At 43.3% G+C, this 26812-nt stretch overlaps 1 protein-coding gene across 10 annotated transcripts in view; it reads right to left on the bottom strand.

Moving 5' to 3' along the window:
- Nucleotides 1-26812, bottom strand: part of PRKDC (protein kinase, DNA-activated, catalytic subunit) — a 164200-nt gene that overhangs the window by 109976 nt on the left and 27412 nt on the right. For 7 of the 10 annotated variants that reach the window (XM_082600986.1, XM_082600989.1, XM_082600992.1 and 4 more), the window contains exons 17-27: nt 25694-25809; nt 25186-25345; nt 24408-24494; nt 23538-23657; nt 23012-23171; nt 15880-15986; nt 13924-14014; nt 12831-12994; nt 12017-12169; nt 7726-7833; nt 5130-5356 (exon numbers count right to left, since the gene is read on the bottom strand). In XM_082600986.1, coding sequence (XP_082457112.1) covers nt 5130-5356; nt 7726-7833; nt 12017-12169; nt 12831-12994; nt 13924-14014; nt 15880-15986; nt 23012-23171; nt 23538-23657; nt 24408-24494; nt 25186-25345; nt 25694-25809 — 1493 coding nt within the window. The remainder of the gene's footprint in view (nt 1-5129; nt 5357-7725; nt 7834-12016; nt 12170-12830; nt 12995-13923; nt 14015-15879; nt 15987-23011; nt 23172-23537; nt 23658-24407; nt 24495-25185; nt 25346-25693; nt 25810-26812) is intronic. The other 3 variants (XM_082600990.1, XM_082600991.1, XM_082600987.1) reach the window with 1 other exon arrangement.

The following is a 26812-nucleotide window of genomic DNA, read 5'->3' as shown; positions in this document are numbered from 1 at the left end:
TGTGGTTTTGATCTGCATTTCCCTGATGATTAGTGATGTTAAGCATCTTTTCACGTACCTGTTGGCCATTTCTATGTCTTTTTTGGGAAAATGTCTTGTCAAGATATTCTGCTCATTTTTTTTAATCAGATTTTTTGCCATTGAGCTCTATATATATTTTGGATATTAACCCTTTATTAGATATATGATTTGCAACTATATTCTCCCATTCAGTAGGTTGCCTTTTCATTTTGTTGACCGTTTGCTGTGCAGAAGTTTTTACTTGGATGTAATCCCACTTGTTTATTTTTGCTTTTGGTGTCAAATTCAAAAAATCATCCCTAAGACCTGTGTCAGGAAGCTTACCAGACCTATGTCAGGGAGCTTACCACCTATGTTTTCTTCTAGGAGTTTTATGGTTTCAGGTCTTACATTCAAATCTTTACTCCATTTTGAGTTATAGTTTTTGTGAATGGTTTAAGACAGGGGTCCAGTTCTCCCAACACCATTTATTGAAGAGGCTGTCTTTCTCCACTGTGTATTACTGGCTCCTCTGTCATGAAATTAATTGACCATATGTGTGTGGGTTTATTTCTGGGCATTCTGTTCTGTTCCAATGATCTATGTGACTGTATTTCTGCCAACACCATGTTGTTTTGATTACTATAACTTTGTATAGTAGTTGGAAATCAGGAAGTGTGATGCTTCCAGCCTTGTTCTTTTTCAGGACTGCTTTGACTTTTCAGGGTCTTTGTGGTTCCACACAAATTTTAGGACTGTTTGCCCTACTTCTGTGAAAAAAGCCATTGGAATTTTGATAGGGATTGCACTGAATCTGAAGATTGTTTTGGGTAGTATGGAAATTTTAACAATATTAATTCTTCCAATCCATGAGCACAGAGTATCTTTCTATTAATTTGTGTCTTATTCAATCTCTGTCATCAATGTCTTACAGTTGTCAGTGTACAGGTCTTTCACCCCCTTGGTTAAATTTATCCCTAGGTATTTTATTCCTCTTGATACAGCTGTAAATGAGATTGTTTTCTTTTTTTTCTTTTTTTTTTTTTTGGCTGTGTTGGGTCTTCTTTGTTGCTGCGCGTGGGCTTTCTCTATTTGCGGTAAGCGGGACTATTCTCCGTTGCGGTGTGCAGGCTTCTCGTTGCAGTGGCTTCTCTTGTTGCAGAGCACAGGCTGTAGGCGTGCAGGCTTCAGTAGTTGCAGCACGCAGGCCCTAGAGCACACAGGCTTCAGTAGTTGTGGCTCACGGGCTCTAGAGCACAGGCTCAGTAGTTGTGGTGCACAGGCTTAGCTGCACCACAGCACGTGGGATCTTCCCAGACCAGGGCTTGAACCCGTGTCCCCTGCATTGGTAGGCGGATTCTTAACCACTGTGCCACTGGGGAAGTCCTGAGACTGTTTTCTTAATTTCACTTTCTGATTGTTCATTATGAGTACATGGACAGGCAACAGACTTTTGTATACTGATTTTGTATCATGCAATTTTACTGAGTTTATCAGTTCTAACAGTTTTATTGGTGGAGTCTTTAGGATTTTCTATCTGTAATATCATGTCATCTGCAAATAGTGACAGTTTTACATGTTTTTAAACATTCTTCTATACACACAGGTTTCACAATTTAAAAAACGAAAAGGAAAAATGTATCAAAATACCAAGGTCATTTTTCACAGAACTAGAATAATTTAAAATTTTGTATGGAAATACAAAAGACGCCAAATAAGCCAAAACAATCTTGAGAAAGAATAACAGAGCTGGAGGAATCACACTCCCTGACTTTAAACTATACTGTACGGTAATCAAAACAGCATGGTATTAGCACAAAACAGATGTATAGATCAATGGAACAGAGTAGAGAGCCCAGAAATAAGACCACGCACTTATGGTCAATTAATCTATGACAAAGGAGGCAAGAATATACAATGCAGAAAAGACAGTCTCTTCAATAACTGGTGCTGGGAAAACCGGACAGCTACATGTAGAAGAATGAAATTAGAACATTCATTCTCTAACGGCATACAAAAAAATAAACTCAAAATGGATTAAACACCTAAACGTACGACTGGAAACCTTAAAACTCCTAGAAGAAAACATAGGAAGAACACTATCTGACATAAATTGTAGCAATATTTTCTGCCTCCTAAAGCAAAGAAAACAAAAGCAAAAAGAAACAAAGGAGGCCTAATTAAACCTAAAAACTTCTGCACAGCAAAGGAAACCATCAACAAAACAAAATGACAACCTACTGAATGGGAGAAAATATCTGCAAATAATAAGATGAATATAGGGCTAATATCCAAAATATACAAACAGCTCAAACAGCTCAGTATCAAAAAAACAAAGACCTGAACAGACATTTTTGCAAAGAAGACACACAGATGGCCAACAGGCACATGAAAAGATGCTCAACATCATTAATCATCAGGGAAGTACAATCAAAACCACAAGGACATGTCACCTCACACGTGGCAGATGACCATCACCAAAAAGACCGCAAATAACAAGTATTGGCAAGGATGTGGAGAAAAGTGCACCTCATGCTCTGTGCGTGGGAATGTAAGTTAGTGCAGCCACTGTGGAGAACAGTGTGGAGATTCCTCAAAAAACTAAAAATAGAGCTACCATACAACCCAGCAATTCCATTCCTGGGAATTTATCCAAAAAACCCAAAAACACTTATTTGAAAAACTACATGCACCCCACTGTTCATAGCAGCACTATTCACAATTGCCAAGACATGGAAACAACCTAAGTGTCCATCAACAGATGAATGGATAAAGAAGATGTGGTAAGGGACTTCCCTGGCAGTCCAGTGGTTAGGACTCCATGCTTCCACTGCAGGGGGCACAGGTTAGATCCCTGGTCAGGCCAGATAAATAAATAAATAAATAAATAAAAGATGTGGTAAATATATACAATGAATGTTACTCAGCCATAAAAAAGAATGAAATAATTCCATTTGCAGCTACATGGATGGACCTACAGAGTATTATGCTTAGTGAAATACACCAGACTAATACTGTATGATACCACTTGTATGAGAACTCTAAAAAATAAAACGTATGTATATAACAAAGCAGAACCAGACTCACAGATATAAAGAACAAATTAGTGGTTACCAGAGGGAAGGAGGAGGGGCAAAATAGGGGTAGGGGACTTAGAGACACAAACTACTATGCATAAAACAGATAAGCAACAAGGATATAATGTACAGCACAGGAAAACAGCTAATATTTTATAATAACTATAAATGGAACATAACCTTTAAAAACTGTGAATCACTACACTGTACACCTGAAACATACATTTTACATCAACTATACCTCAACTAAAAAAATCAACACAGTGGCTTCAAACTCCAGTCGATTTTCATACAAACGTGCACATGCCCACACACACGCAGAGACAGATTCCTATCCATCCAGCTATCCTCTCTCTATCCATCTACCACCAATCTATCCATCCATCCATCTAAAATCTATCTACTTATCATCCACCTACCTCTCCAACCATCATCCACCCATCTATCCACCCATCCATCTATCCACCCATCCATCATCCATCCATCCATCATCCATCCATCATCCACCCATCCATCATCCATCCACTTATCCACCCATCCATCATCCATCCATCCATCATCCATCCATCATCCACCCATCATCCATCCATCCATCCATCATCCATCATCCATCCATCCATCATCCATCCATCATCTATCCACCCATCCATCCAACTAAAATCTATCTGCTTATCATCCACCTACCTCTCCATCCATCATCCATCCATCATCCATCCCTCCATCATCCATCCATCATCTCTCTTATTTTCACAACTGCTCCCCTCATCACTATCCCAACTGCCATTTCCTGAGAGAAGCTATTCTAACCAAATGAGGTCAGATTCCTCATTATAAGGTTCCTTAGTAATCATGTACCACTACTTAATTTTTTTTTTCCCCATGCTGCACAGTAGTGGGATCTTAGTTCCGCGACCAGGTATTAAACCCGGGCAGCCAGCGATGAAAGCGCAGTGTCCTAACCACTGGACCGCCAGGGAATTCCCTGTACCGCTACTTAAAAGCACTAATTCCAGCTACAAATTTTACCTTTATCTCTGTGATTGGTTGAGTATTATCTACCTGTCTTTTTTAAATGCAGCCCTCACGAAGGGCTACACCTTTGTATCTCCAGCATTCGGCACGGTGCCTGGCACGTAACAGTCTGACCTAGCGAACAGTACTAAATGAACAAACGAACAAACACTACTACAACCTTAGGTCAAGGACTACCTTGTCCTTGGACTGTGAAACCACCCTGTCACTGGTGTCCTGGCCCTCAGACCCACTCCCCACACAGCTACTGGCAGGTGAGTTTTGGGAGGAGTCTAACCGTGCCGCTCCCTGCTCCCACTATCCAGGACTTGCCGTCTCTGGACGTGGCCTTCACATCTTAACTCCACAAAGAGAGGCTCCTGGCCAGTCTCATTTCGCTCCCTTCCAAACCTCCAACTCCACAGCAAGGAGGAGAAAATGACTTTGTCTCCTGACATGCTGTCCTCTTATCTCTGCCCTGTCCCTCTGACCTGAAATGCCTGGGCCGGTTTCCACTCATCCCCTAAGCCTCATCCCAAGGATAAATGGTACAGGAGGCCAGGAGGTACAGGAAACCTCCCCTAACCCACTCACACCATGTCAGACACTCCTCTTCTGTGCTTCAGAAGACTGTGTATTGTGGCCGTTGTTGCACTTTCCAGACTGTGCACTATTACGCTTCAATGTAGATCTCAACACGTTCTGAGCCTCTTCTTGAGTGCAAACATCATTTTCATTCATTATTTAATCCCCAGAAAATAGCACAGCATCCAGCATGTTAACTATTTACTAAATGCTTGATATATGACCACATGGATACATAAATAGGGAGTCACTTTACAAAATCACTATTGAAAATTTAAAGATCTTAGACCGCATGCCATAACGAAAAGACCCCACAGGCCCCAACAGAGATCCCATTTGCTGCAACTAAGACCCAACACAGCCGAAAGAAGAAAAGGAAAATAAATAAATATTAAAAAAAAAAAAGAAGAAAATTTAAAGATCTTTACACTCTTCCCTGCAAGGTAACTTACGCACCTGAATTCCCTGTAGATATTATTAAAAGCAAGTGATGCTCCCAGTCTCTTGAAAGCATTGGGGTGAAGTGCAAAGCTGTACAGTCGCTTGAAAAGTGATTTGGTGTTTACTGGACTGTTTTCCTGCTGCTGCGGTGTTGTCTGCTTAATGGACCATTTGAGGAATTCTTGAATACACCGACCACAAAAATCTCTTAAAGTACTGTCAAAGGGGTCCACAATTCCATCCTGAAACAAAGCATAAAATGACAACTGAATACCTTGGTCTGCCTCTGAGCATAAATGAAGTATGTTATGAAAATTAATTTAGAGCACTACTAAGGAAAAAAACAGACACTAGTCGAACCAATCTGACTGTCTAGAATCTAGACTCTAATAACAAATTCCTTTTGACATAATGAAAAGTTTCTTCTGAACAAATTAAGAAACTGAAAAATACACGAAAAAAGAGAATACTTTAATTGTACAGCAACAAAGCAGACTTTCCTTCCCCTGAAGAAACACAATGATTATATCCTAAAAACCTCTGTTGTTGATTCTACCTCATAACATTATCTGAAAAGCTTTAGTTATTGAGGATAAATAGAATAAGACCCTTGCAAGTTTCAAGGAAACTGTAACGCTACACAAAGAAAAATCACAGAGATGTGCTTCTAAAAGTAGAACCTTCTATCAGAGCAGTCCCCAGAAAGGCACAATCTCTAAATACTTGAAAAAACAGCTAAGAAAATTTGAGTGCTTTTGTTTCTCTCTTAGATCCACACAGGAAAAGTTTAACTTGAGAAAGTACACAGAAACTGAAATAAGGGGATTCTTTCTAACATGCCTGGTTCCTTGCTACATGCAAAATCTTTGATCACAGCGCGAGTTAGAATTCACGGAGGTGAAGAAACGGGCAGAGGAGTGGACAGCAGGGACACAAGTGTGCTGGAGCGCACCAGCCTCCACCTCTGCCTTCACCTTTTTTCTTTCCGTAAACTCTCTCATGTTACATTTCCATTCCCAACTGGTTTTTTCCTGAAGCCCTGACTTAAGCTACCTTCAAGGATCAAAAGGGGAAAAGGAACAGCTAAGATAGAAACTTTAGAACAGAAACATTAGAATAAATCCGTCTGAATGAAATAAGCCACAAGCTAAATTTAATTAAATGGATGTCATAGGCAGCTTTCACACTAGACACTGCAGGGAATTAAACCACAGGCACAATGATGTCATCATCCTAATTACAAATGTTCAGTAACTCCCACTGCCCACAAGTGGCAGCCAGTTAGGCAACCTCTGAGAGGGAAAGGAGCTGTGTTAGTAACTACACACACAACCGGGGCAACAGGGGCAACAGGGACAACAGGGCTGGCCTGGGCAAACTGCAACAAAGAGTGGCCCTACGTGCAACGACACACCTCATTTCAAACTTAACAGAAAGTGACCCACAGATTCAAACAAATCAGTCTGCAAAAACATGGATTAAAGGATGTTTGTCTGCACAAACTTGTTATGTGTTCAACTGGGCATTTTTAAAAAAAATTTAGTTATCTATTTTTGGCTGTGTTGGGTCTTTGTTGCTGCACACGGGCTTTCTCTAGTTGTGGCGAGTGGGGGCTACTCTTCCTTGAGGCACGCGGGCTTCTCGTTGTGGTGGCTTCTCTTGTTGCGAAGCATGGGCTCTAGGCACTCGGGCTTCAGTAGTTGTGGCTCGCAGGCTCAGTAGTTGTGGCTCGTGGGCTCTAGAGAGCAGGCTCAGTAGTTGTGGCGCACAGGCTTAGTTGCTCTGCGGCATGTGGGATCTTCCTGGACCAGGGCTTGAACCCGTGTCCCCTGCATTGGCAGGCGGATTCTTAACCACTGCGCCACCAGGGAAGTCCCTCAACTGGGGATGTTGATTCCAAAGTCAGTAATATGCCAAAACAAAAGTATAGGTTGAAATAATAGGTAAATATCAATTAAGATGATATTTAAAGAAATCAAATGTAGTTATTTGCACGAGTTCAGAATATTAAAATCAAATGAGTGTGGAAAGCCAGTAAGGCATTAGCCGACCTCACGGCCTCTGCCCGCAGTGAGCCAGTGACCCCACCCTCACAAGTCCACCTGTGCTGTCTCAGGACAGTTCTATGTACGTGGTGAACTGCGGTGTCTAGGGGCTTTGAGTTGCTGAATCTGAATGCAGGAGAAAACAGGACCAGCTCAAAAAATTCCTTTTACTCTGAACTAGTATATATTATAGTTAAAAAAAAAAAAAGAGGATACTGCAACTCTGATAGAAGTCCAAGAACATTCTTATTCACCCTTTCCACCCTCGACACACACACACACACACACACACACAGCCTTAATGTAGATGAAGTCTGTCAAATTTATAACCATCCTCCCAAAAGGAACAAAACAAAAACATCCATTTGCCTGTAGCTATTTAGAAGTATCACTTAATAAACATAGCACCTTGTTCATTAAATGCCATCTCACCAAAATAAAAGAGATGATCCAATCTAACTAGATGTTACATTTTGATACCTTGACAGGTAGCTTTTCTTAAAGTTCTGAGTATTGATCACATATAACCAGTTGATGGGAACGGCAGGAAAAGAACCATGACTCACCAGTATTGTTTCTAGTAAGGCAACAGTGTCCTGACTTTCAAATTTCTTATTGTTGGTGAACCAGTGAATCAGCTGCATAACTAGAGGTTCATACAGTTGCCTCGGCACCTGAAGGAGTAATAACATCAGAATTTACTTTTGTCATGTAAATTTTGTATCAGAGAGAGTTCCATTTATATGACAGGGGCAAAATTAAGCGTAATATTACTGTGGTTATATTAGTTTCCTTCTCTAGTTAAGTTCTGTGATGAACGTGGTCTAACTTCTTCCTAAGAGTCTGGCAAAGAAAAATACGCATCCCCAAACTTACTGTTCCTCTAACGAGGAGGGCAATTAGGGTGACAGTGATGGTTTTGATCATTCACCCTGATTAACCTGATCCTGAGTTGAACAGAAGGCATTCTGTTCACACCCCCGTGGGGACAAAGCAGAAGCCAGGTCAGCGTCCTCTGCATACAGACTTCCAGGCTGTATCACAGAACAAGAGTAGAAGTAGAAGAGGCACTTCCCCCTCGGCTGCCAAAAGAAGGGAAACTAGTCTTTACTCCTTGGAGATGCGGGTTCTCACCCTAACCTTCTCAAATGTAAATACAGTCTCTCCAGGGCCCAGAGAGCCCTGTGGGTGTCTGGCTCCTACAATCCAGGGTGGCTCCCAGGCCTGGAGAGAAGTTTTACTGTCCTTTTGGATCAGAGCAATTTCCTGAGACAAATGGTTATGCATCTAACCCTCATTCTCTATGAAGAGTAAATGTTCACAGCCCGAGTGAAGGGGAACATTCCTGATCTTCACGTCTCACAAGGCTGGCTGTACAGGAGCACTGAGAAAGCCAGGGGAGTTCTACTTCCCCGCTGATACTCAGCTTAAGAACAAAGCACGTGGTACGGACACCACATCAAAAATCACGTGAGGGAGGTCCCTGGCAGTCCAGTGGGGGACCATGTGCTTCCACTGCAGGGGGTGTGGGTTCCATCCCTGGTCAGGGAACTAGGATCCCACATAACGCCTGTTGTGGCCAAAAAATAAAATAAAATTTAAAAATAAAAAAAAACCCACAAAAATCACGTGAAATGTCTGGGGCTCAGACCAAACAAGTTCTCTTGCACCTGTGTATTTCTCCAAAAAATATCTTTCTAAACTTTGAAGCAACTTTTTGACTTAAAGTAAAAGAATCTTACCTTTCAGTTTGGATATTTAACCTGGTCTTAAAGCATCACTCTTTTTTTTTTTTTTCCCCAAAAAGAATTATTTTGTATTCTTAGAACATAAATTATATATATGTACACACACACCATTTACAGAAAATGTAGAAAACCATCCAACTACAACCCTACATCCAAAAGGTAACCACTGTTAACATTCTAAACCACTGTTAACTCAGTATATTTTATTTATACACATTTAAATATATGTATACACGTGTGTAAAAATATACACTTTTGTAACCACTTTTCTGCCCCTTAATTTTGAATACTTTTCATGTAAATACATAAGCTATATCAGTATCTTTATTAGATGCCTGCTATCTCATATATGGGTAAACCATGATTCAGTTACCCAATCCTGTTGTTAGAAATGCAGTATGTCTGTCTTATACACACCACTCTGAACACCTCTCTGGACAAGGGCTGCTGTCCACACTCCCACCTGCCAGGACTCACAAGCCCCTTTCCCTACAAGCTTGGCAGCACTAAACACTGCCAATTTTTAAAATATTTGACAACTGCTGCAATCCATACCATTTTAATTTGAATTTCCTTGTTTACTAAAAAGGTTGAATATTTAAAACATATTTAATTGGCCATATGTACTTCTGTGTTCAAGAGCTGCCCATTTTTGTTCTTTATCCATTTGCCCATTTTAAAATCTTAGTATCTTCAGCACAATGTGGGAAAAAAAAAAACTTCCCTACATCATGTGTATGTCAAAACTGTGGGTTTGTGCCATTCAGTGGTTTTAAATACTTATAAAGTCAGAACTATCAATACACTAACAGTTTTCTTCCACAGATCTCCCTTCAATACCTTGTATGAAAATTTCCCTTTCTACACAAACTGTATGGAAAGACACCTATAATGTAATGCTAAAATCCAACCAAGTAGCAGAAATCACATTTTACATAAAAGAAAGCATTTTTGAATGCTATAATCCTTTTTATCTGTAAAACAAAATTTATATGTATGCTTATAAAAATTTATATAAAATTTATACGTATGCTATGTTTTACAAAGATCTAGGAGTATTTTCACCAAACTTTCGGCAGAGGATACAGTGGCTTTTCCTGAGGAATAATGGTGGGAAAGGGGTGATGACGTGGAGGTTCACTTTTAGCATCATATGTTTCTATATTAATTAGTATATTTTACCAATGAAAAAGACCATCCCAATCCAAAGATACATGCAGACATGCTATAATTCATCACATTTTTCTATAATATTTTTAGAGTTTATTTTTCCTTCTAGATCTTTTTAATTTGAAATTAACCTCTCATATGTTAGTCAAATGCTATAATAGAATTTATTAAATGTTCCATTTCTCACTAACTTAAAAAAGCCCCTTTTACCACACATACAATATTTATGTGTACACATGGGTCCACTTGCCAACTGCCAGACAGTCCCACAGACATATCTGTGCACAAGTTCAACCCCATTATAATTAACGTGGCTGCTTCTTAATATCTGTTAGGGCAAGACACCCTTCAGTACCTGACCCTGCCAAAATTTTTCTTGGTTAGGCTCTAGCAATTATTCTTCCAGATTACTTTTGACGTTCAAAACGAAAATTAATTCCGGGATTTTTGCTGGAACGATACCAAACTTACTGAACGATTTGGAAAGAGCTCGAATTTTTTCAATATTGATCCTTTTTTTTTTTGGCCACGCCGCCCAGCTTGCGGGATCTCAGTTCCCCGACCAGGGATCAAACCTGGGCTACCTGAAGTGGAAGCACCAAGTCCTAACCACTGGACTGCCAGGGCATTCCCTCAATATTGATTCTTCAGGTACACATCACTTTCATTTTATATTCATAAAATATGTTTGCCTGGCATATTAAAGTTTATTCCTAGACGTTTTATTTTACTTCGTTTTATTTTTTACACTGCGCCATGCAGCTTGCAGGATCTCAGTTCCCCAACCAGGGACTGAACCTGGGCCACAGCAGTGAAAGCTCAGAATCCTACCCACTAGGTCGAACTCCCCCGACGTTTTATTATTATTACATTGTTTGATGCTCTTACGAATGCTATGTTGTAAACCTATTTTCCAAGTGGTCGATGCTACAACAGAATATGAGACATATTGGAACACTGATATATGAGAATTCTGTTTTGTAATTCATCAGCTTTCTCCTTTATTAATTCTTAGATTTATCAGTTGATACTCTGGGCTTTCCATATTTTTTTTAAACTATATTCAAAATAATAATTTTTTTCCTTCCTTTCTCTGATGTCCCTGACCTCAGGGACCTCATGGCCTGATGAGAGACCCAGAGGCTAACCAGCGCAAATAACTTACGAAACACACACGACCAAAGCACAAGGCAGCATCACTGCGTCATGGCTGGGCAGGATTTGGCTGTGATATTCAGGTAAACGTTCTTCATCATTTTTTTAAAGACAAAATTAAACTATTCCTGATTTACCAAAACAAAATACCTTCTTGGCCTATATGAAGAGAATCGCTGCTTATGAAACCTATTTCTGTGGTAAATTTCCAGTTTTACCCCAAAATCCTATTTAATCATGGTGCATCCTAAGGCACTGCTGGATTGTATTTGTTCACATATATACTGAAGGATATTCCATCTGTATTTATAAGTGAGCTTTTCATTTAGTTTTCTTTTTTATGTGTGCACCCTTATATCAGGGTTCTGCCAGCTTCATAAAATAAAGAATTTGTCTTCCGTGTCCCAGCAGCAAAGGAGAATTCTGTCCAAAAAGCCACGAGGAAGAGATGACCTGCTGACATCTCCAAGCGCCCCCGACTGCTGGCCACGGCCCCTCCTCTCTTCTTCACCCCTAAGTGACAGAGCCGGTAGCAAAATCAGCCTTAGGGGCTAGACTCTCGTAATTAATTCCTTAATTACTTAATTAATTACTCTCATCACTTAATTCCTTAGGGCCCATCCCTGAGGAATTAAGCCGGAGTCGGAAGGGCAGGAGCCAGGTAGCAGGTTTTCCAAGACCCCAGAGTGGTCCCAACGTGCAGCAAGCTCTGACCACCACTGAACTAGACAGGACTGTGTAAAAAAATTCTGTAACTGTTTCAAATTCAAAGTCATGCACTTACCTGATCTACATCACATGCCAGTCGAAGCAGCGCAGGAAAAGTGCGCTTATAGAGCTGGTACATGGGTGGGGGGCCCAGGCCACTGTCAGGCATCTGAGTGGCTTTTCCCAGCATAAACATGACAATGCTGTGCAGAAGCTCACAGGCCGCAACCTGAAAGAGGCCAGGGGTCCAACAAAGGTTAAGAGCATTTTGAAATGCTACACAATGTAGCCCTTTAAAAAGGAAAACTTCTGCAGCAGATAACTATCCCACCCAAAAATAAATGAACTGGAAGTGGCACTTCTTGTTGTATAAAATTCATGCTTCCGTTCACTTTGATCTGGAGCCCGCAGTGAAGAACTGAGATTTAAAAGATTTAGACATCAGGACTAATACATTCGTAAGAAACATATTTCCATGCTGCCGTATCACAGAACTCTGCTTCATGTGTTAGCACATTTTCAACTGTCACTTTCAGTAAATATATTTTTAAGGCACAAATTTTGGAAATGTACAGATTAATATAAAGATTTGAGATTATCTGTTTCTAATCTCCCAGGTTGAAGAGATAATCAAGTACAGACTAAAAATCACTTTTCAACACCCTCTGTACTATTTTCTATTATGAAGAGTTCTGGTATATTAATGTTTTGCCAGGTTATCATCTATTATTCAGATAATTTATGTTTAACTTCCATTTTCCAAGGACACATACTTCTGATAACTGAACAGTTTCCTGATTACTATACTAGAGAAAATACAAAATCCGTGAAACACAATATGTGTTTCCTAACGAATACACGTCTAACCACAGCAGGTGATCAGTGAGTACTTTGGTTTGTCTGTCGGCGGCCGAGAGCGCCAGCTCTGTGACGCGTGGCAGGAATGGGTCCAGGTGGATGATGGGCTTCATGTCCGCGAAGGGCACCGCGAAGCCGAGCCTCCTCTCTCTGTCCCAGGCCACACAGCGTCTGGCCCTCTCCTCGGGGGACACTGCTGTCAGAGAGATGCAGAGTGCTTTCGGTCAGTCCCTCCTCGCTCCAGGACAGCCCCTGGCTCACCCCTTCCCGCTCTGTTTACCACACGTGTACAAACCACCATGCACTGTTTCTGAATTTGACTTAAAGGCAAACCATTTTTAAACAAGTCTAACAGTCTGGAATGTTTAATTTCCAATTTCAGTAAGAGTTACTCTTCTGTGGAAAAATGATAAATGCACAATACTTCAATTAAGTATCTCCTCTTTATAACACTTATTTTCCTAATACAGGCTCTGACTTCTGAAATGCCAAAATCACCAATACACTTAATATGAAATTTTAAAGGTAAAAATACCAATTTTTACTAATCAAAGATGCTAATTCCGGGCTTCCCTGGTGGTGCAGTGGCTGAGAGTCCGCCTGCCGATGCAGGGGGACACAGGTTCGTGCCCCAGTCCGGCAAGATCCCACATGCCACAGAACGGCTGGGCCCGTAAGCCATGGCCACTGAGCCTGCGCGTCCGGAGCCTGCGCTCCGCAACGAGAGAGGCCACAACAGTGAGAGGCCCGCGTACCACACACAGGAAAAAAAAAAAAAAAAAAAAAGCTAATTCCGATCAAAAACAACTTAAATTATCCAAATATTAAGGATATCAGGTTAAAAAAGATAACTTTGAACTCCTGACACAATGTTTAACATAAAGGTGCATCAAGCTAGATTCTGCTTCATAAAGGAAAAGACACCAGACCCCAGTGAGCGAGCACAAAGAACCCCACAGGCTGCATGGCACAGTGGAAGTATTCACTCCATCAGGCAAAACATGGCTCTTCATAATCTTACCTGAAAACACATAAATGACATACAGGAGCAAATATCAGAACACACCATGACCTGTATGCATCCAAATACACCCATGGGGTTAATGTGCTTTAAGGAAAGGTCACCTGTTATGAGGTTTTTGCTGATCTGTCCCCCAAGACGGCCAAGCACTTGCACGACCTGAACCCGTATTTCTTCTAAGGACAGCGCTTCATGCTGCAAACATGGTGACAAGTTAAACATTAGAGAGTCACGAGCTGCAAGAAAACTGCTCTACCACCCTCGCCAGTGTTGACGCCTCCAATGGCTCGTTATAGCCTACACGGCACTGCAGTTAATTTTATGGCAAATTCACGAAAAGAAGCCACAGCCCTTCCAATTTTGCAGTTCGCTGTCCGTTTCCTAGACCATCGGTTCCAAAGTTTTGGCAAGAGCCTTTACACCCTTAAAAAATACTGAGGCTTCCCAAAGAACTTCTGTTTATGTAGGTGGTATTTACCAGTATTTATCATAAGTTGAAACTTAGATATTATTTAAATAGTTATCATTTACTTTAAAAACAGTGAACCCACGACATGTTAACAAACGATACACTTTTAGGAAAAGTAACGATATATTCCAAATAAACAACCTCAGGCAAGTGGTACTGTTTCCCATTTTCAAATTTGTGACAGACTTGTTGTTGGGCTGTAACTGGGAAAGGAAGAGTATTTTAATAGTCTTTCTAGATAACTGGGGTTTTTCTCTGATACGGCTCCAAAACTGAAGTGGAAGTTTCTTAAAGGTTAGTCACAAAGTGGAATCTGAAACCACATCAGTGAAGATTATGTAGTCACTACATTAAAATCCATGGGCTTCTCTTGCTCTCTGTGGATTTTCACCCACACACGATTTGGGAACATAATGTACTGTTCATCTGAAAACAATGGTTCCCTGGGTCATGCAGATCTTCCACATGTTGATGCATTTCACTGTACATGTGAAAATATCACAGTTGTTAAGTACTGAGAAGCTGCCCAGCTCATGATGGTTACAAGTCTTCCAAAATTTTAATTTTCACTTAAAAGCTTGAATTTTATCACTGGCAACCAATACTCTCAGAAGTTTTCTTTGAAGTGACAGGCTCGCTCTCTGTCTTGGAGAAAACGCCTGCCAGACACTGAGCAGCCAGGCTGTCTACCCCAGTAACAACGGCGTTCACAAGGGAAGGGCTGCTCGGCGCACCCCTGAGGACAACCGCCAGCACCCCTGCTCCAGCACACGGGATGGCACACAACGTGTGCTCAAGAGTCGAGGCTTAAGGAGGCGCTAGGGAACCAACGCACCACCCACCACTGCACGGTGCAAACGTCGACGTGTGAAAATGCTGACAGTTCTGGCCTTGCACCCGGGGACCCCAGGGTCCACCTAGGTAGGGAAACGGGGTCCTGTGTCTGTAAAGAAATGTGCAAAACTAGAGGCACGCTCAAGTAACTTTACCTTCCTTTACTTATATGTGATAAAATAATTTAAAACCTTTAGACACCATTTCTAGTTTCACCCAGGTCTCCCAATCAAAAGCTGTCAAAAATACCAAGATGGGAGGAATTTTCCCTAGAGCCTGCAATATCAGTTCTAGATATTAAAAGTTTTTCAAATTTCCTTTTTCACATCATACTTAAAAATATTTTCCCTACACTAACTCAATTTTCTCTATTTACATCATTTTTATCTGTCACATTATGTGCTACATCTAAAAAACTGGTCTCAAGAAATTATCACTGGAAAAAAACCATAAAAACTGCCATGAACTGAACTTGACAATATGTATTTCAGATTTAATCAGTAAATGAGTTAATCTTACATATCCATAATATCACTACTCCAATTGCTTATTCCAAACAAGAAAACAAGACAATAAACCCGTTAACATAGTTTACATTTTTACTGCTAAATATATATTGAAATTATTTCTATATTGTACACTGATATGTAAGAACTAGTAAGAACTAATATTTTAAATGAAGACTTTTACTTTTCACAAGCATTAGAATCTGATCTCTCCATTATTTAAGGTAAAGAAAATACAAGGGATTTCTTACTGATGAAACGTTCTTTGTCCTCTTCAGATGCTTTAACACATCTCTAGTAAATCCTTTCTGGGCGGCCCGAGAGAGTGCTGACACTTCCCAGTTATTCCTGGTCTCATCTATCAACGGTAAACAAAAGTCAATTTTAAACAGCACTCATTCATTTATTTAATTAATACAAGGGAAAACACACTACGCTGCTATAGAGAGACATTGAAATCCTAATTTAAAGTGAGATTAAAAATGAAATTTCTAGAACAGCAATATTAACAGTGTTGTCTTAGTTTTAAATACCACTGCTGACTAAAAGAAACATGGTTCCTTGGAGAAGTGGCTGACTCCCAGTCTGGGTAGACTGTGCTGGTGAGAAGCGCCAGGAGGGGGCACTGCTCGGGGAGGGGCGCGCTCCCACGAGTCCCACACAAGTCACATCTGGGACAGGCTGAGCACAGACATCAGTGGGAGCAGGAAAGGGCTGGACCCACTGAGAATATAAGAATCCACAAGTCCCTCCTGACAGGCAGAAATAATGGGTGAAAAAAGTTATTTCTCACCGTAGAGTGCTAACTAGATAAAAGGAATCATGGAGCTGGAACATCGCCACTGTGCCACTTTTACAATAATCATCAACTCAGAAGAATCACCAATGGACAGACACTAAAACCATCACGGTGTGACATCCCTGGGAATCAGAACACTTACAGCAGTGAAGGAGCTGCCATTCGACAATCATTAACTTCTACAGAACTTGCAAGTTTAGCACAAAACTTTCCCTCCCGAACCACTTCATGGTAAGGTACCAATCTGACGCCACCACCCCTGAATGGTGTGGGTCCTAAAGGACCCGGTCCTACATGACAGCCACGCTACTACCCAGAGCAGGACAGAGTGTGTCCTAAAGGACCCTGTCCTACGTGACAGCCACACTACAACCCGGATGAGGATGCTGAGCTGCAGACGTGGCCCACATTCACCCCCACCCCCAGTCAGGCTCCAGTCGGCCCTAACAACGTCTTAGCTTAGAACCACAGGTTACACTTAGTTGTCTTGTCTTTTTCATCTCCTTTAAGTGAAACAGTTCTTCAGTTTCCTGGAGTTTCATGACTTGGACATTTACAAAATTAGATGCCTCCATCTGGGTCTGTCTAATGCTTTCTCAGCACTGCGTTCAGGTTATAGAAACCATTTGTAGCGTCTTGCTAGTCCTTTATTAATAAAACCTTTGGCACCTGCTCACTTTCTCTCAGTGGAGTCACACTTACTTCTCCCAGTGCTGAGACAGCCTGGGAGGACCCTCACAGGGGCTATAACCCCAGCACGCCTCTCCTGGCCCCCAGAAGTGAGACCCGCTGACTCCCCTCTGCTTTCTGTTTCTCTAGTTCCCCTTCCATCTGTGAGTCTGTGGTGCAGGTTTGCTCACACTCCACGAGCTAGGCCCCGGGTGGGAACAATCACTAAGAACTGGGGTTTTGGTCTTGGACCTTCTGCAGGTGGATAATAGAAATCTACCCTCTGGTGGCCCCAGATGAAAAGAGGATCTGGTTTTTATTTAGTCTTTATTAAAATGTTTTGGAGCTCAAATTAGTTAAGAATTTTGTACACTGGGAAAAACAACTCTCTGATACGTGGACTGGTCAAGTGTTTTATCTGTGTCTATGACTCAAACTGCAGAACTGAAGCCATAAACCCTCATGTGTCTGTGTGTCACCTAAGCCCTGAATTGAGAACAACCTGACTTCTCCTTGTGAGTGTGCTGTTCTCCTGTATTTGGAAAGTATTAAGAAATTAGATTATTAAGTTTCTTAAAGGAGCTGTTCTTATTTATACAGATAAATGAGCTTATATAAAATGAATATTCCTAAAACTATCTGAAAATAAAAAAATTGGACTTATAATGCTTTAAATGTGCCAAACTTTAAAAAAATGCTATAGTCACTAACTCAGAAGCATTTCAGAAAGCCATATTCACATAATAAAGGCACATCTTCGGCAAATGAGACAAATTTCATGATTTTAGTTTACATAAATGTGTTTTCCTATCAGAGTTAAGTACAATACAAGCATACATCTTATTCTACCTGGGTTTGTTTTTCCTATACTTATTTATATACTTATTATACTTATTCAGGCTTACAAAGGCAATAACAATAAGCTAACATCACCTCTCATTACATTGTTATTATGGTACAAGACACACAAAATAACACCACCAACCATCTGCAGAATTTTTTCTTCATCACAAACAGCCCTACATAACTTTTTTTTTTTTTTTTTTTCCGGTACACGGGCCTCTCACCGTTGTGGCCTCTCCCGTTGCGGAGCACAGGCTCCGGACGCACAGGCTCAGCGGCCATGGCTCACGGGCCCAGCCGCTCCGCAGCATGTGGGATCCTCCCGGACCGGGGCACGAACCCGTGTCCCCTGCATCGGCAGGCGGACTCTCAACCACTGCGCCACCAGGGAAGCCCCCTACGTAACTTTTAAGATCATGATAAATGCAGTAAGTTTATGTTCAACTAAAGTGAATCACTGGACAAACTTTTTACTTCCCCAGTAATTACGTTTTGTAGCATGTCAACTGGAAGATAATTTCTATGGTCTGCAGCCTTGAAACCTTGGACTGAGTTAATTAGTAAATAATCACTGGATACCCACGTAATTTCTAAGTAAAGCAGAATACCGAAACACTGATCGCTAAGCATCATTTTTCTTTCTTTCTTTTTTTCTTGGCTATGCTGCGCAGCTGGTGGGATCTTAGTTCCCCAACTGGGAACTGAACACAGGCCCCCTGCAGTGGGAGCGCCAAGTCCTAACCACTGGACTGCCAGGGGAGCCCCACTAGGCATCGTTTCTCCGTCTGTGTGCTTCTGTGTCCTGCTGTCTAGGCCACGAGGGGATGGGGCGTGCTGTGTGCGGTGCCATGCGGGATGGACGCGGCTGCAGGCGGGTGTCACGTGTGCCCACGAGCTCCGAGCCCGAGAAGCTCCAAGACCTCAGCAGACACTTCTCAGAACCGTCCGCTCCACGTTTTCTCAGTCCAAGAGAAGTTTGGCAGCGAGTTGTAACTGAGAAGCGGATGACGCTGCAGTAGGAGAGGGCGTGCTTCTGACTTCTAAGGAGGGTGAGCTGCTCTGCTGCTCACGAAGCAGCGAGTCTTGGCTTCTGGGTGTCCAGCCGTCTTTCCACAACTGGGACTTACTAACAGCTCACAGATTTTTGCTTTTGTGGGTTACAACTAGCAACAGTCAGCATACTGGAAGCAGAACCTACTTTTGTAAAGACCTACTGATCTATTTGAAGACCGCATGTTAACACACACGACATCTTAGTATTCCTCGAAAAACAGTTGGATCTTATGGACTCCCTGGGAGACCCACTGTTTTACGTTGTGTCCGTGGGTCCCAGAACATGACAAAATTTGGAAAGTGTAACACCTGAGTCTGAGAAGAGGCTATGAAATGGGTTACATTCTTAGCAAAGTTCACTCAGTCTTAAAGGACGTGCTTCTCTGCCTTACTGATCAATGCCTTTGTCTGTAATGGGCAAAGTTACTCTTTACTTTCTGTGGAATCCACAAGGGAGCAAGGCTTGAGTCTTACTTATCAGAAGCACTTTGAGCGAAAGGCTCAGGCCTTGCACCTCTGTCACGAGCGGCACAGAGCGGCACTGGGCTCTCAGCAAAGCACATAAGGAGGCATGCTGTCCACTGGCTCCACTGCTGGCCAGCAGGCTGACGACCGTCTGCCAGGGTCTCCACTGTAAAGCTGCCATCTGCACCCTTGGTGAGTAACATGCGTTGTGGGGTGAGGTAGGCAGGATTTTAAGGTAGCCCCATGACCCTCCCCGGTGTTACCCCCATGACTGTGTTCCCTTACACAACAAAGGCAGGTCTAATCTAATCACACGAGCCTCTTAAAAGCAGAGTTTCCTCCAGCGGATGCAGGAGGAAGGGGCACAGACTCAGAGCCTAAGGATTCAAGGCGAACCGCTAGCTGTGAAGGTGGACGGCCAAAGGCAAGGGGCGGGTGAAGCCGGGACCACCAGCCAGCAAGGAAACGGGGCCTCGGACGCCGCCGACACCCTGCAGGAACCTGAGGGCCCTCCCGAGTGCCCGGAGAAGGGCCAGGCCGGCCCAGCCGGCCCCACGCAGAGGAGCGGCTAAGCCCGCCTAGGCTTCTGACCCAAAGGACGGGGAAACGACAGATGGTGCTGCAGCCGCTGGCCCTGTGGTGACTTGTTACACAGCGAGAAGAAGCACAGGACGAGGCTTTCCGTTTACTCGCTGACTTGTAACTGTACACACGCAAGAGTCCTACACGATTCAGTGGATCACGATCTCTTTCTGGGAAAATCTGCCTTGATGCTCAGATTATCCCAAGTTGGCCCGTGACATTTCCCATCATTCTTTGAACACTTCCTTGATTTCTGCATGTTTCAGAAAACACAATATTCTAGGTTCCTCTTGTACTTTCCCTGTCCAGGCTGAAAGCAGCCATTTCTCCAAAGCCACAACCTGGGCACTGGTTTGCTCGCTGCTACAAAGGTACCACTAGCCCCAGGCAGCCCCTCCCAATGGACAGAAGGACAACAGGTGTGCACGTTCCACGTTCCACTTCACCCACCCACACACATGTGCGGGCGCCTGCGCACGTGTGCAGAAGCAGTGAGGCCCAGGACGGGAGGCAGGGTCCTGAGCTCACGCCCGGCCCGATCCCCGAGGCCCTTTAGCTCTCTCTCTCTCCCCTCATTGTCCTTGATCCAGTTGTTAATGTGGCCGACGTCCCGTATGCCGCCCTCCTCGCCTGCCTGGACACCCTGACCCACCGGGGGGGCCCGGTGCCCACCCTCCTCAGCACCGACCACTGGAGAAGGACCTCACGGGACTGACCTCACTGGGAAGACAGCCACTTGCAATCAGAGAAGAGAGCAGCTCCCGCTAACCACAGGCCCATGGGCATGTCCATGACGGCACCACCTGCCATCGGTCCTGGGAGCCCCTCAGGTGAGAGGACATCAGACAAGCCCAGCTGGAAGGACCTCCTCCCAGATCACGGCCCGCAACCTTCAACAACATCAACGTCACGAGAACTGTCCCATACTAAAGGACACCCAGAAGCACGACAACTAAACGCAAGGCCCGGACTGAATTCTGGCCCCGGAAAAACGCAGCTGAAAGCAGAGCTACGAAGGAAGTTAATGGGGCAGCCGAGCAATGTGCACACGGGCTGCAGAGGAGGAGAGTGAGGGATCCATGTCACCCTTCCTGACCTTGACCACGACGACGCTGCGGTCATGCACAGGAAACACGCTTCGCGGTATTCAGGCATACGTGTCTGTGATGCCTGCAACTTACTCACAAAAGGTTCGGGCAAAAACATCACGTATAAACGCACACCCGTATTATCACACAATACGGAGAAAGCATATACAGTGACACAGCAAGTGGGACACACTGTACCTGCCGAACCCGCATAAAGAGCGGATAGGAGTCCCCGTCACGGTTCATGCGGCTGCTCTGGAAGTCCAAGAGCGCACCAAACACAACATTACCAACAACAGCCGTCCGGGGTACGCACTTGCTGTTCTGAGTTTACCACTCTCTGCTTTGCCCTGTGGTTTCCCTACCTCCCAACCACCTGGAGAACGACGACTCATCAATAACTAAATTCTCTGCTTGAAGGATCACAGTAACGTCCCACATTAACTGAAAAGAAACACAAACCTTTCCAATGAGCTAACAGAACTAAATTCAAAAAAGCAAATGCAGGGACCACAAAGACATCTGCTAACAGACATATTCAATTCCTTCAACCACGTCCACGTGCTTTCAGCGAGCTACTCAAACAGCAGCACTCCTTATAAGAAGTGAACTTCAAAAGCCTAAAGATACAAACATCAACTAGTTTTTTTTCCCTCTAAATACTTATCCCAAAACTGTGACTCTTTCTCCATGAACTCTGAATATGCATCGAGGTGTCATAAAAACCAGACACAGTGAATGGAATCTGTCAGACACTTTTCATTTACAGTTTCTAAACCAACAGTATTTGAGCTGAACAATAAAATAATGATGTACGTAGATGGAATTTTATGAATTAACACTTGATTTTCTACTTTGCTGGCAGGGGCATTTCAATTCTTACCAATATTTCAGGGTACTTCTCCAACATGAACCCTTCTTTTTAATCATCTGATCACAATGTCCATTTCCATTCTGGTTCAAGGAAATCTGACCCCCCTCAATTCTACGTACTACTTTTCTTGGCTAGTACAACTTTGGCCTGGGGACTTCCCTGGTGACACAGTGGTTAGGAATCCACCTGCCAACGAACGGGACACGGGTCGAGCCCTGGTCTGGGAAGATCCCACATGCCGCAGAGCAACTAAGCCCGTGCGCCACAACTACTGAGCCTGTGCTCTAGAGCCCACGAGCCACAACTACTGAAGCCCCCGCGCCTAGAGCCCGTGCTCTGCAACAAGAGAAGCCACTGCAATGAGAAGTCCGCACACCGCAACGAAGGGTAGCTACTGCTCGCTGCAACTAGAGAAAGCCCACACACAGCAATGAAGACCCAACGCAGCCAAAAATAAATTAATTAATTTTTTAAAAACCTCCAATCCATTAAAAAAAAAATTTTTTTTTGCCTGGCCAGATGAATTTTTTCTTTGAATCTTTTCCCAAACCTACTTCTTGTATGACAATTCTTCTGAACATTAGTACTAAATCAGTTGTATCTGAAAAACCGATAAAAAATCAGGTGAGATTAGGTCAAAATATAAAATTACTATTGGATTTCCTTATAGTTTTAATTCCTGTTTGATTTGTCAAACAAAAGTTTCTTTGCAAGGCAGTGTGTTAGAATCTATAAGGAGTTCAAGATATTTAAGACTGACCTCTTGCCCTTGAAGATTTTATAAATCTTGGTAGGATACAAGTGACTAAAATAAAATGCAGGTTTAATACCTCAGTTATACTTATGTCCCAATTATACTGAAATGAATTGGGGAGATCACAAAAATATCAAACATATTTTGAATATGTTGGGTTCAAATTTCAGAAGTTGCAAAAATGCAAATATGTAGTCTTATTATAGTTATTACATTGCCATTTTAAGATACACGTCAAAATTCTTCTAAACCTTACCTGATAAGGCTGAAGTTTTCAGATATCCATCAAGGCTGGGTAAAATGTCCTTATAATAGGGCTGAATTACATGTTTGCCAATGTAAACTGACCATTCTTCTAAGGCATTCAGGCCGATTTCTGCCAATGGGGTATAGCTCAGGCCCAGTTTAAAAGCCATCTGTATGTGAGTACAAACAAGGTAATGAAACACAAGGAATATGAGATTCAAAGAGGGTTTCTAACGGCAAGCCTTTCCTCTGCCGGAACCAGACAGGCTGGAGGGAAGGGTACACTGAGGCCCTCTCAGGAAGGCCTGCCAGGGGTGTCACTGCACACCTGCAGCACAGGGAGGGCTGAATCCTCACCCCCCACCCCCAGGGGCCCTCAGAGGGGCCCAGCCAGGGTCCCTCCCCAAAGCTGCTCAGTGGCAGAAGCAGAACATGAACCGGGGTGTCTGACGGGTGAGCGCCTGCTGTGACTGCCATGCTTTCCAGGAAACAGGACACTGCACGAGAGATGCGTCTGCTCAGGACGATGCACCCACCTGCAAGGCAGGGACATAGGCTCTGACATCAAGTGCGATGATGTCATGTGGCAGGGAGAGGACAAAGGTCAAACAGGAGGCCAGGAGTTCATCTTTGTACTGCTTCATTTTAACTGACACCTTAGCAAGAAAGACGACAAGAACATCAGTGCTGCGCATCTGAAGAGAGCCTTCGATTTCACAATCAACTATGAGATACCCTATTCGCAAATAGGGAAAATGATCACGGGGCCTTTATCTGACACAGCCGCGTTCATTTAAGAATTAAGCACTGATTTCCAGGAAAAGTTCATTTGTTGAGTACTTAATTCCGATTATGTGGAAGAGCTAAAGAATCTATTAACTTTGAGTTGTCATCACTCAATCTTAAGAAACCTCAGGGGACTCTGGAAGCACAAAGATTTCCTCTGTTGGTGATTTTAACCCCTTAATCCCCACATGGATTAAGCAGCCCATTTTTAAGTAATTAGATCATTTATGATCATTAGGATTTTTTCTACATTTTTTTTTAAACATCTTTATTGCAGTATACTTGCTCTACAATGGTGTGTTAGTTTCTGCTTTATAACAAAGTTAATCAGCTATACGTATACAAATATCCCCATATCCCCTCCTTCTTGCGTCTCCCTCCCACACCCCAATCACCCCCCCTAGGTGGTCACAAAGCACCGAGCTGATCTCCCTGTGCTGTGCGGCTGCTTCCCACTAGCTAGCTATTTTACGTTTGGTAGTGTATCTATGTCCATGCCACTCTCTCACTTCGTCCCAGCTTCCCCTTCCCCCTCCCCGTGTCCTCAAACCCATTCTCTACGTCTTACATTCATTTTTAAATAACCCATGACAAAACTGGATAAATCATTTGAAAATTACCTCTTTACCAAATTTTGCAAACAAAGCAAAGCAAAAAGACTTCTCTGGGTCCTCAGGAGACTGTTTCTGACTCTTTGGACCAACACCCTGTCAAATAAAATGGAATTAGTTCAGTGACTGATAACCAGGTAATCCTGTGTCCTAATCCGGCAGTTCCCAGCCTTCCTTCCAAGGGGAACCATTTTCATGTTGCTCAGGCCTCATGCAGAGGGGAAGGGAAATCAGCCCTGAAAACGTTTCAGGCGGAGGCCAACGAGAAAGCGAGTGGGAGGTGGGAGGGGCTTGCCGGTCAAGACCCAAGGCCTAAGTCTGCTCCCTGTCCCGGTGTTGTGATGCGCACACCTGTGGGCTGAGACACTGCTCCCGCCCAGAGCCCCCAGACACAAACCCGGTTACTCTCCAGCCTCACGGGCCACCAGACGCCCTGGGCGGCCTGGGCAAAGACTGCTACGACGCGGCCCAGAGCTTCTGACGCGGTGAGCCTGGAAAGGGCACGAGTGATGCCAGTGATGCCGGTCCCAGCACCCCGGCAGAACGCCTGCAGAGCCAACGTAATCAGCCGGGTGTTGTGAATCAGAACAGAAAATGCTACTGGTTAAGCTTGGAAGAGTGTCCTCCAACTGCCACTCACATTATCAGTCTTTCAAAGCAGAGATGATACAACGAGTGGACTGTAAAGCTGCAACACGCTGTCATGTCGCACTTGAGAAGGAATTTCTGCACACTCATGCAACCTAAGGAACACAGGAATACTCAGGGTCCTTCAAAAAACACTTACCTCAAGATAGTTTAGTTTCTTGGCATTTCTCACAGCAACAGACAGCAATTTGTAGAAACCACTAATGAATGGCAACCGTGTAGACTGCAGAATTAATTCATAGGCAAAGGAGCATACCCATGGCTCAAAAAATTCTACATGTTTCTCAGGAAGAATCTCCCTGTAAAAACAAATGTGAAGCTCAATGTAGAAATTCTCATCATATACAATTTTTATTCAGCTTTGAAATTATAAGCGACATAATCAAAACAAAATCATAATCTATGATTCCATTCTATATCATTTTCAGGTAGATCTATATTCCTTGTTTTCCCCACCTGAGGATCTTTTAAATGTGTTTTTTTTTTAAAAAGATAAATCTCAGCTGCTACATTTAAATATATTTTAAGTTTCATACAAGCAATTTCAGATTTTAAGTCCTACTATTTCATTTCTTATATCTACATTCCTATATTACAGCCAATGATTGATAATTTCCACTCTTAAACAAATAGCATTTCTTAAATACCTGCAAAATTCCACCAGGTTGATGAAAGCTGAAAAATCTTTAGGTTTAGCCGGATGCAAGTTAGCAGCTGGATCTGAAGTCGGGCTCACCCAAACACCAGCAGCTTCATTTTCATCCTTAAAAATTATTGGTACCAAAAAAACACTGTAACATTCAATCATTCAACAAATGACACAACAAGTGACCCCACAGCCAAGTCCTGAGTCTTTGAGGAAGGAATGCAAAAGTGAGGAGGTACAGACGGGCCTCGGAAGCTCACAGTAGGATCAAAATGACGGGACCCACAGAACACGCAGCACGGGAAGCCACAGGGGACACTGACGGGGGCATAAAGGTGCACACACAGAAAGACAGGGTAGGTGGGGACTATAACTTCTGCACAGGAGCAGTGGTACCGGACAGAGGCAGAATCTCATAACATAGAAAGGATCAGTAATGACGTGTAGGTTTCAAAATGAGAAACAGAGGAATGGTTACTATTATTAGGTAATACAAAAATATTAACATATTCACTTTGTGTTTCAGGTTCAGGGGGAAATGTCAAGGGCAGGCTGGAGTCTAGACCTATTTGGGAAACGCTAACCTCAGAGGCGACGGCTGACCCGGCGGACAGTGCAAGGGGCGCAGAAGACACAGAGACTAGGACACGTGCTCCAAGAGCAGGTGTGTGGCCAACAGTCTCAGGGAGTCCCTATGGGCATGTTTGCTTATGAAATTAGTTTAGACGTGAATAAATAAGAAGCCGTAAAGAGCAACAGACCACCCCCCAGTGTCCCCTTCAACCTGTGTAAAAGCATCACGAGTGCAGCCAGGTTGACGAGGCCCAGGGCCCACCTCCGCCCCTGCAGGAACCCCTGACCCAGTGGCCTCAGGCTCGGCCGTGGAAGCCAACAGGCAAAGTCGACTGAGGGGACCACGGGCTCAGCAGTGAACTGAGTGTGTTCCACAGAGTCCACGCCCACTGACTCTAGCCTCATCACCTGAGTGTCTTGTGATGAGGACTCCTCAGAGCGGACAGCAGCTCTGAGCGGCAGTTTCACGCTAGGTCCCATCTTTGAGCCAGCCAGGAAAACAGTGCAAGAACACAGGAGCAGGGGGTCTTCCCTGTCCGCCCTGGCC

Source organism: Mesoplodon mirus (assembly GCF_964341445.2).
Source record: "Mesoplodon mirus genome assembly, chromosome: 16".
NCBI classification, from domain to species: Eukaryota; Metazoa; Chordata; class Mammalia; order Artiodactyla; family Ziphiidae; genus Mesoplodon; species Mesoplodon mirus.
Note: the sequence above shows the minus strand (reverse complement) of the source record. Positions and strands in the feature narration are given on the sequence as shown.